Source organism: Podarcis pityusensis (assembly GCF_964106645.2).
Source record: "Podarcis pityusensis genome assembly, chromosome: 15".
Classification (NCBI taxonomy): Eukaryota; Metazoa; Chordata; class Lepidosauria; order Squamata; family Lacertidae; genus Podarcis; species Podarcis pityusensis.
This window is the reverse complement of record NC_138040.1, coordinates 32,119,825-32,134,627: the sequence shown is the minus strand read 5'-3', so window position 1 is coordinate 32,134,627 and position 14,803 is coordinate 32,119,825. Positions and strand designations below refer to the sequence as shown.

The following is a 14,803-nucleotide window of genomic DNA, read 5'->3' as shown; positions in this document are numbered from 1 at the left end:
GCTGCCAAAGTCTCCTTTTTAAATTAATCATTCATTTTTATTCAGTTTAAAAAGTCTAATCATTGAAAGGATGAAACCCTACTTCTTTTTAGAAGGCTAATTTGTTGGCATAGTTTCTGCCAACGCCCTTAAATTGGTACCAGGGTAGATTCTGAAAGCTCTGGAGACTGAATATTCAGAACTGGAGAAAAGGCCCTTTCTGCTTGGGAGTTGCTGTCCTACTTTAAAAGACTCTCCCTCATTCTGCCCACTTTTGCCCCAGGGGTGCATGGACTTTCTAAAATGAAGACATCAATAATAATAGTAGTAACAGTAGTGGTAGTAGTAATAATGCCCAACAAATAGAGCCCACAGGATCTGGAAGAACAGGTGAATTTATTGGCAAGCAAGAAAGACATTCCAGCAGACTGATACAGCAGGATAAAAGGCATCCATCTTTAGAAGAAGCTGTGGGGGGAAAGGCTTCCTGGCTTCCTCTGGTGCCTTTATTCCGCAGGAGCAAATGATATGTAAATGAGTCTGAATACAGTTCTGCACAAGGGTTCAATGTTAACCTGAAGGAAGAAGCAAAATGTAGGGACAATCAAATTTAAAGGTGAGGGATGCCACTACGAGGAAATGTTTCTTTGAGGGCTTTAGGCAGGAAGCTCATGATCCAAGTTTATAAAATAATGTAAAGTGTGGTGAAACTAGGCAGAGAGAACGGTTTCTTGCTTTCACAAAACTAGAAAAACCAATAGGGCTGAATGGTGGGAGATTCAGGAACAGACAAGAGGAAGGACCTCTTTATACAGTTAATCTATGGAATTCACTACCCCAGGGGCTGGTGATGGCCACCAGCTTATAGAACAATCCAAACTATAGAGATCTGCCTTGTTTATCAGCTTCATTGTTGTTGTTTAGTCGTGTTCAACTCTTCGTGCCTATGGCGTGCTCTGGTTTATCAGCTACATTGGCCTAAAAACTATTGCATTGAAACTCATCCAGCTGCGACTGGCTGAAAGTCCCCATACCTGGTGGAGGACAGAAGCTCACATCCACTGTATCTACAACAACATCACTGATATAACCCAAACCACACACACAGTCCATGTGCTATGCAGGAAGCTTCTGCCCAGCTTGGAGAGGAAGGCACAGTGCTCTGACAGGTCCAAGGGCCCTCTTGCCACTGTCCCAAAGCCTGCCCAGCTTTGGGAAGGAGGCAGAAGGGCTCCAGCTTCCTGTCAGCGGCCTGTCACCTCCTTCCCAAAGCCCAGGAAGCTTCTGCTCAGCTTCTGGAGGTACAATGTTCACACATGCGATGCTGCAACATCACGCACGGAATGTCACCCTCCCCATCGCCTTTGCAATCTGGAGCCTTTGGCCCTAACTGTTACCCTATGAAAAATTTCCCCTCATGCCACTGTTTCCCACCTTTTAATTCTGCAGAAGCTGTGGGTTCCTTCGCCATACAAGCCAAAGGATAACAGTGTTTATCTAGACCTCAGGTGAAAAGGTAGTTTGCAGCAAAGATACCACCTCTCCAGTAACCATATGCCATTTTGGGGGGTGCAAGGTATTGTTTGTTTGTTTTAAAAAGGCTCTCCACATTCCATTCTCCACTTCTGTCTTCTCCAGCATCAGAGTGCACCTGCTTCTACCTCAACCCATAACTCAAAGACTATCACCAGCAACAAGGCTTCCCCCTCTCCCATGAAGTAAGTATATTTATTGTACTACTGCAGTTGGAACAAGATCACTGCATAAACCATGTCAAGAGGTTCCTTAGGTTCTCTGGAAAAGTTGTAAAAATTCTGTATGCTTACCAGGGCCTCCACACTCCCGAAGGCATTCTGCTTCATTCATAAAGTTATTTCTATTGCCATTGCAGCCACCAAATTGGAAAGGTATACACTTCTTGGTTTTGGCATCATAGTAAAAGCGAGGAAAGTTTTCATGGCATGGCCCTGTGTCTAATGGCTGTCGGCATGTGGGAAGCAAATAGTCTGGAATTTCAGAAGGGAGAGAAGGACAAAGACACCTATTATTTCATTGTTTGAATGACAAAGGAAAACAAAGTCTGAAGGGGTCATGTTTGTGATCACCACTCTTAAGACGATCTCAGTGACAATAATGACATCTCTGCCTTGAGATCCAGCAGTCATACTGATGGAGGGGTAAAATCATATACCAAAGGAGACTGGCTGAAACTAGCTAGGTGTGACTATGATTTATGTAGTTCCATAAGGCAGATTTAGCATGGTACCACGTCTACCGCCATTGGATGGACAGTTGAGTAGAGGAGCACAGCTGAGGCTGGAATGCTGCTCTCATCCTCTGTCATCCCTACAAGAATTGCTTGAACTCCTGATTTCTGCTAGGCTGCGGTAGCTCCTGCTTAGCCCAGTGGGTCTAATGGTGGTAGACTTGGTGCTTATGGGCAGATGCTACTGTGTCTTGTGAGGACACAAGCCTTACTATCCTGGGAACAAGGTGGAAAGTCCCAAGTGATTTAGAAACATTAGAAAAGGACTTTAAAAAGGAGACTGCAATACTGAAGAAAGCCAGCACAAGGTACAGTGCATATGAGGGTCAGACGTGAAATGCCATGAGGCTCTTACTTAGACTCAATCCTTACCTGGATTCACTTCAGGGTTTCTCAAATTTTGAGGTTTTCCTGTTATAATAAGGACAAGGAGTGCAATGTTACTATATGGCAGGGGTGAGAAACCTTTTTCTATCTGAAAGTTGCAACCCCTCATGGCAGCCTTACATGGCCTGCAAGCTAGTGGTGGTAGGTTAGGACCAGGAGCTGCTCTTTTTTTTTTTTAATTGATTTTTTAGCATATCAGTTCCAACAATCATTTAACATAACTTCTTATCTTATACAATATTTTAGACTTCCGCCAACAACCTCTGAAGACTTTCCGTTCTTTATCACTTGTTCTGCATTTCTTAAATTCTCTATTACTTTTAATTGTCCTTAACTAATAATTCTTTTCAAAGTCTTTCTTGCAATATTTCACAAAATCCTCCTTGCAGAACTTCTTGCAGTCATACTAGAGTAATCTGTTTATTACAATTGCTTTTCAAATAGTTCAAATATTTACTCCAGTCCTCTAAGAATCTCTGATCCTGCAGGTTTCGAATCCTTCTTGTTAATTTATCTAATTCTGCATAGTCCATTAATTTCATTTGCCATTCTTTTGTCGGAGCTGTTCTTAGCTGCCCAATGCTTATTCAAGAACAGAATGGTCACTTGCAGCTAAGGACTTACTGGAGCTCAGCTTAAGACCCAAGGACTGCCTTGTCTTTTTGCACGAATCAGCCTATAAATTAACATCTTTCCTTCTCCATATGCCATCAGAGATTAGGTGGAAGGCAATCAGATTGGATACAGTAATGCTCCCACCCAACTATGGCATGCTGTCCCAAGGAATACTCGCCTGGCACCATGCCTGATGTTCTCCCCTTTAAAAGTGTTCCTTATTCAGAGGTTGTGTTAACTCATGTAATCCTAATAGGAGAGGGTTGTAAACACCAGAAACCTACCAACCATGCAGGACATTTTCTGGACTCTTTCCACCACCACCACCCCTTTGACAGCTGTGTACATTTCCGACTCTAGCATCAAAGGCTGAATTTCTTTTGACTTTTTAAAAAGCAGCAGCAGGAGAACCCCTTCCCCAGCAGTATTCCTACACTCTCATTACCCCTCTCATGTTTAAAGGGGAATGTTATGTACTAAGCTTGGATCCTAGAACAATAGGCAAGTAGGATCCTAGAATGCATCAAGTGATTGGCTTGCAGGAAAAGACCAATCAGGCTCCAGGAGGAAGTTAATCAGCCTATTAGGATTGTAGAATGTAACAACTGATTGGCCTGCAGGAAAAGACCAATCAGGCTCCAGGAGGGAAGCAGACGGGACTCATTGTGTAAATAATGTATATAAAAGCCTGAGGTTTGGGGGGCAATTCAATCACTGTTTTGCAAGCTGCAATAAAGAGCATGAAATCACTACAGGACTCTGAGTATATTTCAGGCAAGATTTCAGGTACTGGAGCTAAAATACCCTTAATGAGTGGATAATGTTAAAAGAAAGGTGCAAGTTGTTTTGGTTGCCTGGAATTAGCATAAAAACTTATTTGTACTTACCCAATGGTTCGCACATCTGAGAACACTTCCAGTAAGACTCAAAATTGTTCTCATTGCCTCCGCAGCCACGATAAACAAATGGCAAACATCTCTTGTTCCTGACATTATAATAATAACGTGTAATTTTCTCTCTGCACCATCCTACACGTTTCCTCTTTTTGCATATCTGAGGTGGGTCTGGAGGGGGAAAGGAGGGGTGGAAAGCTCATATAATCTCTTATTCTGCAACATATTGTTTAAAATGTTGGGTGCCACCCCCGCTTTCTGCAAGACTCCGGGGGCTTACAGGGTCTGTGTTCCTTTGTAGAATTGAGACACGACAGAGACTGTTGTAGCTTTAAGAAATATGGTTTATTCAACTCTTTACACCTACAGTCTGCGTGGAGGGAGTTACAGCATGGTCATTTCAAGAGGGGCTTGTCCCCCACAGCAGTGCAGCCAGCCTTCAGCCAGCCTGCCCAAGATGGATCCCAGTCTCTCTTCTCCCTTCTTCTCAGAATACCCTGCTAAAAACTCTCTTCCTGTCACCTCACACTGAAGCACCACTCCCATGTAAAGACACGTTAATTATTTCTTTTAATGGGGGGGGGGGGCATGTTGTGGGCCAAGCCACTGCAAGCACCTTGTCCAGATCCTAAGGCCTCATCAACTGAAACCAATCCCATATTAGCAGGTAAGTTGTGTCAGACACCTCACCTGCTCCATAATAATGGTAGCATAGCAAATGATACTGAAATTATTATTATTATTATTATTATTATTATTATTCCATACTGCCCTTAATCTGAGAATCACAGGGCAGTTTACAATATAAAAACACAAAAATATGTACCATAGTAACAGACAAAAACAATACCACCACATAGTTTGAAAGGCTATAGATTTTTTTAATTAGGCAAAGGCCTGGAAGAAGAGGGATGTTTCTATCCAAAAAGCACCTGGCAAACTTGTCACTGAAAGCCTTTGATGGTTCCAACATTCTGTTCCCATCATCAAGTGTCAACAGTTTCCTCACCACATGAAAAAGCTCCACTGGCCAGCTGCTCAAGGATGCAATGAGGGAGCAAAGTAAACATGATTTGGTTCCTTCATCACAATGCAGTAGGCACAACTATGCACTCTTGTTCCCTGCAACTTCACTTCTCGCAATGAGGGAACCACCAGAAGGTTCTCGGCACTGGAGCTCAGTGTCCGGACTGAACAATGGGGGTGGAGGTGCTCCTTCAGGTATACAGGGTCCAAGGCAGTTTAGGGCTTTAAAGGTCAGCACCAACACATTGAATTGCGCTCGGAAACATAGCGAGAGCCAATGTAGGTCTTTCAGGACTGGTGTTATATAGTCCTGGAGGCCGCTCCCAGTCACCAGTCTAGTTGCCTCATTCTGGATTACTTGTAGTTTCCAAGTCACTTTCAAAGGTTGCCCCACAAAGAGTGCATTGCAGTAGTCTAAGTGGGAGATAACCAGAGCATGTACCACTCCAGTGACACAGTGCGCAGGCAGGTAGGGTCTCAGCCAGCATACCAGATGGAGCTGGCAGACAGTCGCCCTGGATGCAGAATTCACCTGTGCCTCCATGGACAGCTGTGAGTCTAAAATGACTCCCAGGCTGCACACCTGGTCCTTCAGGGGCACAGTTACCCCATTCAGGACCAAGGAGTTCCCTACACACACACACACCCTCTACCCCGCTCCAAACAGTACAGATTTGGAGAATAGGATATTATTTAAACTTAACAAAAAAAGGTTATCTGCAATCATTATTCTAACTGTGTTGGGCACTTTTTAAAGTGGGGGTCAGTGTGCAACCTCCCCAATCCAGTGAAGGCCAACCTAACTTGACTGTGAACTAGAAGCAGTATTCAGCTTAGTTCCCTTTTGTTGAGCCACACAACTTCCAGTGTTGAACACCAAGATCCTTGCTGTATGAACCAAGGCCAACCCCCCAAGCCTCACAGAACTGAGTGGCAAGCTAAGGGGGTCCCTGCGCATTATCTTGGTGCTTAAGTTATAGCACAGGCCTGCCTGTTGCGACTGTCTTACCTCTCATATTTGCAGGCATTCTCCCTGCACTAATCATGCACCTCACTGAGGAACACAGAGCAGACAAGAATAGGAACTCTTACCTTGTCTCCACTTCATATCAATTCCCATACTTGACCAGGATACAAAGAGTTCTACAAAAAGTACAAGGGGAAGATTGTTACAGTATGGTATGTTTGGTTGACCACAAACTTGACATGAGCCAACAGTGTGACGCGGCAGCTAAAAAAGCCAATGCAATTCTGGGCTGCATCAATAGGAGTATAGCATCTAGATCAAGGGAAGTAATAGTGCCACTGTATTCTGCTCTGGTCAGACCTCACCTGGAGTACTGTGTCCAGTTCTGGGCACCACAGTTCAAGAAGGACACTAACAAACTGGAACGTGTCCAGAGGAGGGCAACCAAAATGGTCAAAGGCCTGGAAACGATGCCTTATGAGGAACGGCTAAGGGAGCTGGGCATGTTTAGCCTGGAGAAGAGGAGGTTAAGGGGTGATATGATAGCCATGTTCAAATATATAAAAGGATGTCACATAGAGGAGGGAGAAAGGTTGTTTTCTGCTGCTCCAGAGAAGCGGACACGGAGCAATGGATCCAAACTACAAGAAAGAAGATTCCACCTAAACATTAGGAAGAACTTCCTGACAGTAAGAGCTGTTTGACAGTGGAATTTGCTGCCGAGGAGTGTGGTGGAGTCTCCTTCTTTGGAGGTCTTTAAGCAGAGGCTTGACAACCATATGTCAGGAGTGCTCTGATGGTGTTTCCTGCTTGGCAGGGGGTTGGACTCGATGGCCCTTGTGGTCTCTTCCAGCTCTATGATTCTATGTGAATGAGTGTCCAGTACTGTCAAAACCGCTTTTATATTAGAGTTCTATAGGAAAACAAAAGGGGGTATTTCAGCAACTTAGCAATTAGCTAGACACTCAGGAGCCGTTCTTAATCTAAGTTACCATTCTTTTCTTGAATAAACTTCAGGCTATTTTAACTGAGCCTTATTGGAGCCTTAAAAGAAATCAGCCTCATCTTGACATAGCCAAAAAATAAAGTAAGGCTTTCCAGTAGGTTACCGATCAAAGGATTGGTGTAATATGCTCAAACTGTTTCGTCCTGGTTAGCAACCTTGTAACAACACACACGACATAACAGGCTGTAAGTAACAATATAACTTCTATTTCAAAAAACAATTCAACATATCATATCACAATATGCAAGTCCATGGGCAATTTACCCTATGAGCGGAACACATACTGAGAGATTAAAGTCCAGTTTATTTAAATTATTAAATTAAATAAAATCTACCATTTCTATCAAAAAATGAACTGGGGGAGAAGTTTGGTTGTGATCAATCAATAGTTCCTGAATCTGTGACTTAACAACATCTAAAGGAACATTGGTATATAGGGAAGAGACAGCCCACATAGCCACAATACTATGTTGGGTAACAGTCATGTTCTCAATAAGGGTTATAATGCGTTTAGTATCCTGAATATAGGACGGAGTTTCTTTAGTAAAGGGATGTGAAAAAGAATCAATAAAATGTGAACAATTTTCCAAAAGGAAACCTGAAACTAAGACGACAGGTCTTCCAGGCGGTGGTAACCTATTTATACGTATTTTTGGAAGGGTGTAAAGTATTGGTACTCTGGTATGTTCAGGACATACAAATTCTGCCAGCGGTATGTCTAAGTAGCCCAAAGATACAGCTTCATTTAAAATTGTCTGAAGTTTGTTCTTCACCGATATGGTGGGATCACCAGATAAGGGCGAGTAGAAATTAGAATTATTCAGTTGTTTCTCTGCTTCTTTAATGTAATCAATCTTGTTCATTAAGACAATAGCTCCACCCTTATCGGCTGGTGTTATAATTATATTCTTGTCTGCAGCGAGTTTGCTCAGGATCACTGCGTCCTCCTTGCTTAGATTATATTGCATGTGTCCCTTCTTCTTTTCTTTACTATTTAAATCACGATGTACCAAATGTTGAAATGTTCTAATTAGGTGATTGTGGGAGACTGGGGTGAAGGTAGATTTGCACTGAACTTGAAACGTTCAGGTATCCATGGTCTGTTACCAAAAAAATCCCTTAATTTAATCTGCCGAATCAACTTAAATCAATCAATCCTTGTTTGGAAAGCAGAGTACTTGGGTGTAGATACAGAACCTAAACCTATATTCAACACGCAGAGTTCATCTGGAGTAAGTTTTCTTTGGGATAAATTAACTACTAAAGAAGTACTATTGCTGTCTGTGCTTACTTCCTCTGGTATGGGTGCCTGATGCACTGATTGGAAAAAGAATGCTAAGTGAGACCGGATCTGAGTCTAAGCTCCCTATCTTCATCTGTACCACTGCTACTGGATAAACTATCATGATCTGTAGGCATGGTAAAACGATGCTGCTTGTCGGACCTATTGGATAGTCTGTTGACTTGTCCAGATGGGCTAAGCCATAAATAAACCCTACCTGTAGCGTAATCTTTGAGATCTCTACTGATTTTCTTTTTCTTAAAATTAGATAATTCATTTGAGAAACTCTAGAATTCTCAGAAACATCGACACGCGGAGCACTACAAGATTGATATAAGCATTCCACATCGTGGTTATTGCTGATATAAGAACTGAATAGACTGTATCTCCTGATCAATCCTCTGGACTTTAATCTCTCAGTATACAGTATGTTCTGCTCATATGATAAGTTGGTCTATGGAATTACATATTGTGATATGATATGCTGAATTGCTCTTTTGAAATAGAAGTTATACTGTTACATACAGCCTGTTACGTTGTGTGTGTCGTTACTAGTATTGTATTTACATAACAAAAGTTTCAGCGGTGTTTTGTATCTGGTTAGCAACCTGGCTGCTGAATTCTGCACCAGCTGGAGTTTCTGAACTGTCTTCAGAGGCAGTCCTGCGTATAACACATTGTAGTACTCTAACCTAAAGGTTACCAGAGCACTGATGACAGAAGTTAGGCTGTCCCTGTACAAACAGGGGCACAGCTGGCCCACCGGCCAAACCTGATGGAAGGCATTTTGCACCACCAAGGTCACCTGAGCCTCAAGCGACAGAGAGAGAGTGTAATCAAGAGCAAGCAACCTCCCATCCATCTAGTCTAGGGAACTACCTAAGAATAGTGCCTCAGCCTTATCTGGATTTCATCTCAGTTTGTTGGCTCTCTTTGAGTCCATTACTGAGGGAAGACAATGATCCAGCAGATATAAAGGAGATGTAGAGCTGTGTGTCATCAGCATATTGCTGACAACATACTTCAAAACTCTGGATGACCCCACTCAGAGGTTTAATGTAGATGTTCAACAGTATGGGGGATGACATTGAACCCATGGGAACCATGAAAAATGCTGGGCTGAAGTGAAAAAAGATTTGGAAATTTGGTCAAATTTGAAGCTTTCATTGCTGGGCTGTATTGCTGCGATAAAAATGAATGTATTGCCTAGAATGCTGTTTTTGTTTCAAACATTGGACAAAATGGACTGTTTCAAGAAGTGGCAGAGAGATATCTCTAGATTTGTCTGGCAGGGCAAGAAGCCTAGAATAAAATTTAAAATACTAACAGACGTAAAGGAAAGAGGTGGATTTGCCCTGCCAGACTTTAAACTTTACTATGAATCAGCAGCTTTCTGCTGGTTGAAAGAATGGCTGCTTCTCGAAAACACAGACATTTTGGATTTAGAAGGTTTTAACAATGTATTTGGATGGCATGCATATCTGTGGTATGATAAGGTCAAAGCACATAAAGCATTTAAAAACCATATTGTCAGGAAAGCATTGTTTAATGTTTGGATAAGATATAAGGACTTATTGGAAAACAAAACCCCAAGGTGGCTGTCACCGATGGAAGCGAAAGCTCAGAAAAAGCTCAATATGGAGGTCAAATGGCCGAAATATTGGGAAATTTTGGAACAAGATGGAGATAGACTGAAATTGCAGAGTTTTGAGAAATTAAAAAACAAAGTGCGAGACTGGCTTCATCATTATCAGATAATGGAGGCATATAATTTGGACAAGAAAATTGGCTTCCAGGTGGAAAAATCAAAATTAGAAACAGAACTGTTAGAACCCAAAACTAAGATTTTGTCAAAGATGTATAACTTGCTGTTGAAATGGAATACTCAGGATGAAACGGTGAAATCTGCTATGATTAAATGGGCACAAGATGTTGGACATAACATAATGATGGCTGACTGGGAACAGTTATGGACCACAGGTATGAAGTTTACGGCATGCAATGCCTTAAGAGAGAATATTATGAAAATGATATACAGGTGGTACATGACCCCAGTCAAGCTTGCAAAAATCTATCACTTGCCCGATAATAAATGTTGGAAATGTAAAGAAACTGAAGGTACATTCTTTCACCTTTGGTGGACGTGCCCAAGGATTAAGGCTTTCTGGGAGATGATTTATAATGAATTGAAAAAGGTATTTAAATATACCTTCTTGAAGAAACCAGAGGCCTTTCTCCTGGACATAGTTGGCCAATCGGTGTTAAAGAAGGATAGAACTTTCTTTATGTATGCCACAACAGCAGCAAGAATACTTATTGCAAAGTATTGGAAGACACAAGACCTACCCACTCTGGAAGAATGGCAGATGAAGGTGATGGACTACATGGAATTGGTGGAAATGACTGGCAGAATCCGAGACCAGGGAGAAGAGTCGGTGGAAGAAGATTGGAAGAAATTTAAAGACTATTTACAGAAATACTGCAAAATTAATGAATGTTAGAATGATGTTGGATTGAAGTTAAGTGGTTTTGAGCTGTAATGGTATAAAAGAATATGAAAAAATGGATTTTTAATAGGTAAAAATTTAATGCTATAATATATTAAGATTAAAGATCAGGATAAAACAAAGAGGGAAAGGATTTGCTGAACTAATAAATTGAACTGGAATACAAAAAAGGGAGGTATGAGGAGGTCCGGGAAACAAGCAAATGAAAGATAAGTGATGGAAAGATTGAATTGTTTTTAACTATTTTTATTTTGTATTTTTTCTTTTTTTTCTTTTTCATTTTGTAATATTGTGAAAACCCTAATAAATATTTAAAAAAAAAAAAAGACATTGAACCCATGGGGCTGAAAAGCATTCTCTAAGCATCACCCTCTGGAAGCAACCATTCAGGTAGAACCAGAACAACAGTAAAGCAGGACCACTCTAACTCAGACAGCTGCTCCAGAAAAAACTCTAGCAGCAGAGAGCATAATCAGTATAAGAGATTCTCAAACAAGAAGATATTTGAAACAGATTTTCACTTCAAACATTTGGGAATTTAAAAGGCTTAGGAAAATAGAGGGGGGTGAGAAATATTTGCCCTTACCAAACCTTTCACACTCGTAAATGCAATCAAAGAGATTTGCAAAGTTATTTCTGTTGCCTCCACAGCCACCGTAAATGAACGTCTTGCACATGCTGTCCTTAAAATCGTAGTAATAATTTTCAAGATCTAATTTGCACCGTCCAGGTCTTGGAGGGAGTCTACATTTTCTAGGCATAGATTCTGGGTGGGGGAGAGATGGGAAGATATCATATATTGCATCTCATTTCATTTCATCTTTTGAAACACAGAAGAAAACAAAGTTGTTACATTTGTAAATCAAACATCTAATACTATCTCTGCCTAGTAGCTACAGATGGAACCTCCAGAATGGGACCCAATGATCATATCCGCCAAAGAGCCAACTGGAAGCCTAATTCTGCCCCATTGTAAATAGTCCAATTGTGATCTCTCCCACAGTCCTTAAGATGACTATAACATACCAATGTGCTAAATCTGATGAAGTCTGTGGGTTCATGATGACTGTGAAGCTGCTACACAACCTTCCCTATCCCCCCCACTGGTCTCTCCTTCACTTCCAGCTGCTCTAATTTAAAAATTAGTTTTGCTTGGTGCATCATCAAGAACAAAAAATGTGGAGGTATTAGTGGAGGGATGAGGTAGGGGCTCCTACTCCCTCGCTCCTGTGGAATGGATGATGGGTTGTGGTGCTTCCAAAACTTGCAGTTAGTCCGTTCATAAGCTGAATGCCATACACTGATAATGTCCACATGTATAATGAGCCAACTTCATTTTGATCCAACCAAGTTTACTAGTACTGCAATTCAATCTGAGATTGATTTTAGTTCATTTATATTCTACACCCCTGAGATGTCTGCAAGATGGAAGCCAGGAATTCTTAGGTAATGGCTCTAGCGAGAGGCTTTCCAAAGGTGATTTAATCAAACTCTCTTTATTTATGTAACTTCCTGAAATCTAAAAGTGTCTTTGAGAAGTTAGGAAGCGTGACGCCTGATGCATGCTCTCAAAATACAGCTAGAGACATCGCTGGAATTAGTGGTGTATGTGGTACATAACATGGTTTCAGGAGCTGTATAGGGGAGAAATATAGCTGCTTCCATGGCATGATTTGTGTGTTGTTGTTGTTGTTAGCATACAAACCCTGGAAATAACTTAATGTGAGCACATCCCAGAGATGCTTCTGGCTCTGTTGTGAAAGGTGTGCAAAACGAACTGTGCTTCTAGGCCTCTAGATCTCTTACCTTGAAGAAAATTGCAGAGAATAAAGAAGAAACAGTTTTAAATCCGGTGGGCCACCTCATATTAACGGAAAGATACTTCAAAACCTTTTAATAAGAGGTAACTTGAATTTGAAGCACTTGAGTTTGAAGCACAGTAAGCAAATTGTGAGTGGTGATGGATCACTAGCTAGGGTGCAAGTACTTTTGCAAGTCCCAAAGGAATGTATCCAGTATAGGGAACTCCCCAAATGGAGGGGCCAGAGAGACAAGTATACAGGCAGGCTATACACATGCCAGAGAATTGTTGCCCCTATGACACCAGCACACTACTCTGTCCATGCCTCCATATCCCATCCATTCTGCAATGGATGCCTCTCCTGCAGAGAGGCTGGGGGTCTGCAAACTAGTTGCCTACATGAGCCAGAACAATGGAAAGCTTACCTTTTGTATAGGCAAAGAAACCCTGCAACTTAGACCAAGGTGCAAATAATACCATGATGAGGAAAAGGAGTGCAGTGTCGCTGCACTGCATGGCGGCTGTTTGATGTGGACACTCAGTGCTGAGAGGAACCTCTTTTTATGGTTTCAATAGAGAGAGGTGTTCATTTAGATGGCAATCAAAAACAATTTTTTGGCAGGTAGGGACACTCTGAAGCGATTTTGCTAAGATCAAGGTAACTTCCTGTTCTTGAAAAAGAACTGTTCTGAACTAGGAACATAGTGGAATAATTAAGTCAATCAGCATAACCTTGGCATGGCCAGAAATATTTCCGTCCCCATAAGATGGTGATTCAAGCCTACTTTGCTGCCTCCTCCTCCTCCAAGTATTTGTACAGCCTGGCACCTGATGACAAACAATAGGGGTTTGTTGGTTAGTAGGCTCTTGTGACTTGTGGCTGTTAGAAGCTTCAGGGAGGCCCTGGCAAGAAAGAGCAGATCAGATGAAACTATTAGAGGAATAAGGGTAGGAAATAAAGCAAATAAACTAAAAGCATTCGCAGATGACCTTGTGATTAGAGGTAGAGGACCCAAAAAAGTCTCTACCAAAGGTGTTGGAAAAGATCCAGGATTTTGGACAGGTATCAGGTTTTAAATTAAACAAGAACAAGACTAAGGTCTTGGTGGAAAATGTGACGGAGCAATATAAAAAGGAGTTACAGACAGATTACAGACTAAACTATTTACAAAAAAGTCAAATATTTGAGGGCATGGCTGACAGCTAAGAATATTAATATATTCAAAGCTAACTATGAAATTACATGGTGATAAATAAAAAGGAATTTAGAAATCTGGGGAAGAATGAATTTATTGCTTTGAGGAAGAATATCAGTGATTAAAATGATTGTATTGCCAAGAATGTTATTTTTATTCCAATAGATCCCAGTGGTATACGGTACTGGATACTTTAAAGAATGGCAAAAATATATTAATAGATTTATCTGGTGGGGAAGAAACCAAGGATAAAATATAAACTATTATCAGATGCTAAAGAGAGAGGGGGCTTCACCCTGCCAGATTTGAAATTATATTATGAGGCATCCTGCATTTGCTGGATCCAGGAATGGATAATATTGAAAAATAGAGATATTCTAGATTTAGAGGGGCGTGATAATAGATTTGGGTGGCATGCATACATATGGTATGAAAAAACAAAAGTAGAAAAAGGATTTAAGGATCACATAATAAGGAAATCAATTTTTACGGTATGGGAGAAATATAAAGACTTATTAGAACACAAAACATTGTGGTGGCTCTCCCCATTAGAAGCAATATCTTAATTGACAGACATATAGAGAGCTGTTAACCGAAGTAGAAAACCAGGTAAAATTAAAAGACTTTGAAGAGATAAGAGAACTGGTAACAGACTGGTTAAAGTATCATCAATTAAATGATATCTTTAAGACCGATAAAAAGAAAGGTTTTAGTTATGAGTTATCAAGATTTCCAAAAGATGTTTTAGAAAATAGTATAAAATTATTGTAGAAAATGTATAATTTGCTCCTGGAACGGCATGCAAAAGACAAACAGGTCAAATCAGTGATGATAAATTGGGCAAAAGATTTGGGACATAATAAACAAATGGCAGACTG

At 41.0% G+C, this 14,803-nt stretch overlaps 1 protein-coding gene across 1 annotated transcript; it reads right to left on the bottom strand.

The window, feature by feature from the left end:
* Window positions 1-358: 358 nt before the first annotated feature.
* Window positions 359-13,536, bottom strand: LOC308464700 (carboxypeptidase inhibitor SmCI-like). The gene is made up of 7 exons (XM_080984187.1): window positions 13,155-13,536; window positions 11,515-11,694; window positions 6,259-6,309; window positions 4,135-4,311; window positions 2,618-2,656; window positions 1,806-1,985; window positions 359-554 (listed from the first exon to the last, which is right to left on the bottom strand). Exons 1-7 carry the CDS (start codon window positions 13,243-13,245, stop codon window positions 550-552), a joined length of 723 nt encoding a protein of 240 aa, XP_080840313.1. The 5' UTR covers window positions 13,246-13,536; the 3' UTR covers window positions 359-549.
* Window positions 13,537-14,803: the final 1,267 nt, after the last annotated feature.

Bases quoted from the DNA above. Each gene is read 5' to 3' on its own strand.
- LOC308464700 (XM_080984187.1), bottom strand. From the start codon at position 13,245: ATGCAGTGCAGCGACACTGCACTCCTTTTCCTCATCATGGTATTATTT. The intron at 6,310-11,514 runs GTAAGGGCAAAT...TACTTTTTGTAG, and splicing joins TTACGAGTGTGAAAGGTTTG to AACTCTTTGTATCCTGGTCA. The intron at 1,986-2,617 runs GTAAGGATTGAG...CTGAAATTCCAG, and splicing joins AAACCCTGAAGTGAATCCAG to ACTATTTGCTTCCCACATGC.